The 3,429-nt window shown below is 47.1% G+C and overlaps 1 protein-coding gene across 1 annotated transcript in view; it reads left to right on the top strand.

The window, feature by feature from the left end:
- Positions 1-1,087: 1,087 nt before the first annotated feature.
- Mgarp (mitochondria localized glutamic acid rich protein) overlaps positions 1,088-3,429 on the top strand; it is an 8,316-nt gene continuing 5,974 nt past the window's right edge. The window contains exon 1 of the mRNA XM_021197147.2: positions 1,088-1,169. Within this exon, the coding sequence (XP_021052806.1) occupies positions 1,088-1,169 (82 nt within the window). The remainder of the gene's footprint in view (positions 1,170-3,429) is intronic.

Below are 3,429 nucleotides of genomic sequence, written 5' to 3'. Positions count from 1 at the left end.
CATTACAGGTGGTTGTGAGCCACCATGTGGTTGCTGGGATTTGAACTCAGGACCTTTGGAAGAGCAGTCAGTGCTCTTAACCGCTGAGCCATCTCACCAGCCCAGGGATCCTGGTTTCTTGAGACAGGATTTCTCTGTGTAGCCCTGGCTCCTGAAAACAGCTGGCCTCGCCTGCTCTACAGAGCGATTGTTTTTCAGGACACCCAGAGCTACACAAGAGAAAACCTGTCTCGAGAAACCTAGATTCACAATTCAGACTGGAGAGATGGCTTAGTGTTTAAAGAGAGCTTGCTACTCCCCCCAGAGGACCATTTACCTAATTGTCCTGTTAGTGGATTGTTTCGGTATTTTTTTTCACCTAATGCCCTCAGTGGTTCATTCATTCATTCATTCATTCATTTTTGAAGCAGGGTCTCTTGTAGCCTACGGTGTCCTCAAAGATCTTGAACTCTTGAGCCTCCTGCTTCCCCCTTCTGAGTGCTGGGAGTAACCTCTTGCGCCACTATGTCCGGTTTTATGCGCTGTTGGGTATCGAACCCATGCTAGGTAAGCACTTTACCCTATAAAGTCCCGGACGTAGTGGCTGGCTTAGAACTCAGCCATCGCCAGGGGGAAACCTTACCCTTCCTTTAATCCTAAACCTGTAAAGTCGTCTGTGAAGCTTCCCGCTACCTCTTTCTAGGAATGCTAACACAATGTGTGGGATAAAGTGGTCTTCCTCCTGGAGAATAAATTCTGTCAGCGCATGAATCCCGAATCAAGCGCGCTTCTCCAAACGTGTCCTGCGTGCTCGGGTGATAACTCCATGGGACAGAGCGGGTCAGGCACGTAACAGCGACTTCTAAGCTCCCTATTCTCTTCTGAGATGCAGCCATTAAGCGGCTGCTCCGGAGCACAGGAAGGCAACTCTACTAGAGCTGGGTAAGGGGACCAAGGTGCTAACGACTAGCTCGATCCCCTCCCCACGTCCCCCGGGACTGGGACGCACGGGATCTGGAGTCGCACCCGGGGCGGGGCGCTCCCTAGGCTCCTCCCTCTGAGCCTGGATCGCTTGCTCCGCAGCTGAATAATCTCAGCGCATCTGGCGATGTATCTCCGCAGGGCTGTGTCCAAGACTCTGGCGCTTCCCCGGAGGGCGCCTTCGGGTCCCGCGCCGCTGGGGAAGGACGGTGAGTGCCCTACACTTCTCCACCCGTCCAGGCTGGGCACCAGCGCCCCGAACCCTGGGCCAGTGAAGGAACAGTGAGGGAGGGTCTCGGGCCAGCTCTCCGAAATTCTTGGAAACTCTGGGAATAAAGACCTTTTCTAGGATGGCCTCTGAATTCAAATTAGACTTCCTGGGTTCCAGTCTTGAATTCCTGATCTCCGGCAAGTAATGTTCCTTCTTTTTTTTTTTTTTTTTTAAGTGACTGTGGGTTATGATCAATAGATATGGAGTGAAAAGGTCCACTTCGAAGAGGGTTTGGCTCTCTCCTAGAGCTCCACGGTTTTCTATTCAATGAACCACTAGTTTCTCCGAAGAGGTGAAGGAACGGATGGGTAGGTGGACGTGGGGTGTTCACGTGTTCTCAGGTGGGCTCCAGAAGTGTCGGTTCACTGAACCCTGGCAGTGCTAAACCCAGGCTTCTTGTGGCCCTGATCATCCCTTCGAAGTGGGGCCGCGGGGTACACTTCTGATGTTGCTGACAAGCTTGCAGCTCCATCAGCTTCGGATTAGGGAATGCGTGAGGAAATGGGGAATTTTTCTAAAGAAGCAGCATCCTGGAATATAGGAGCTTAACAGGTGTCGCGGCTCTGGGCTGGTCTGCGGGTCCTCTCCCAGCTGCCCACCCTCTCTGTCCATCACTCACTGGGGGCACAGATCTTAAACACTAGAAAGTTAATTATTCTGTACTTTGCCCTGCTCCTTGAGGCATCCGAGGCAGCGTCCAAAGCAAGGATTTGACTGAGAAAGACAGAAAAATGCCTGTGGAAATCCATGAGCCAGAGGGTGGCTTGGCTTGGTTTGGTTTAGACACTTGTTTACCCTGCTTTGATTAGGCCTGTATTGGTGGTGGATGGTCTCAAGATGGTCTAGTCACCTATTCTTTTAAATGCTGCTTGAAAGAGGTCTCCCCCGAAGTATTAAGATGCCTTCCTCCTCTGTATGTATACCTCGGAAGAGAGCAACTTGCAGAGGTGAGGAGAAGCCATTTATTTTAAACTGACTATAATGGGGACTGTTCTGGTGCTCAGATAAAGAGAGATGAGACTGACCTCATCCTCCACAGAAGTCCCCCTCTCTCTCTCCCTCTCTTCATCCCTCCCTCCTCCCTCTCCCTTCCCCCCACCCCACTCCTCATCCCGTCTCTCCCACAAGTACAGGCATAGGCACCCACCCATCAGAGCCTGCATGTACTCTGTGGTCTGCTCTGAGGTCAGCTTGCAGGAGGCAGTGGGTACCAGAGACTGGACTAGGTCTTGAGGCTTGGCTGCAGACCCCTGTACTCCCTTTTTTTTTTTTTTTTTTTTTTTTTTTCTTTTCCTCTTCTCTGTACTCCCTTGAGTCCTGCATCTACATCATACTTTCTTACATCCCCTGCCCCCCACCCCTCCCATTAGATCAAAATAAATAGAGTTAACATCAATGTGCAGTTAGCAATCCTGGATGCAGAGGAACTGACCTTACTTTAAATTTCACCAAGTTTTTTGTGGTACTAGGGATTGAATCTAAGGTCTATCTATCTAAGGCTCCATAGGCAAGAGTACTTCTACTGATTAATTACTAATAATTTTCAAGACGGGGTTTTCTGTGTAGCCCTGGCTGTCCTGAACTCACTCTGTAGACCGGACTAGCCTCAAACTTAGAGATCCTCTTAACTCTGCCTCCCAATTGCTGGGATTAAAGGCCAGGGCCACCAATCTGGCATTGACTAAAATCTTAAATAAATATTTAAATAAATAAATAATTTGTCTTCCTTTGTGGATATTAATTGTTATATTATTGGTACTTCCTACTTTAGTAAAAAATAAATTTGTTTCAGTGTTTATTTTTTGAAAGGTGTGTTTTAACTATCATCAAGTTTCTGGTTATTGAAAATGTAACTTTTTTTTAAAAGATTTATTTATTTATTATATGTAAGTACACTGTAGCTGTCTTCAGACACTCCAGAAGAGGGTGTCAGATCTTGTTACAGATGGTTATGAGCCATCATGTGGTTGCTGGGATTTGAACTCTGGACCTTCAGAAGAGCAGTCGGGTGCTCTTACCCACTGAGCCATCTCACCAGCCCGAAAATTTAACTTTTTAATGAATAATTTAGATTTACAATAGTTCATTGGGGAAATATCAGAAAGACAAAATATAACATATAAATTAATATTCCTATTTAGTAAATACCATTATTTATGGTTAACCTACTTGGTTTTTAGGGATTTTTTTTTTTTTTT

This window comes from Mus pahari, chromosome 4 (genome assembly GCF_900095145.1).
Source record: "Mus pahari chromosome 4, PAHARI_EIJ_v1.1, whole genome shotgun sequence".
In the NCBI taxonomy this organism is placed as follows: Eukaryota; Metazoa; Chordata; class Mammalia; order Rodentia; family Muridae; genus Mus; species Mus pahari.
Note: the sequence above shows the minus strand (reverse complement) of the source record. Positions and strands in the feature narration are given on the sequence as shown.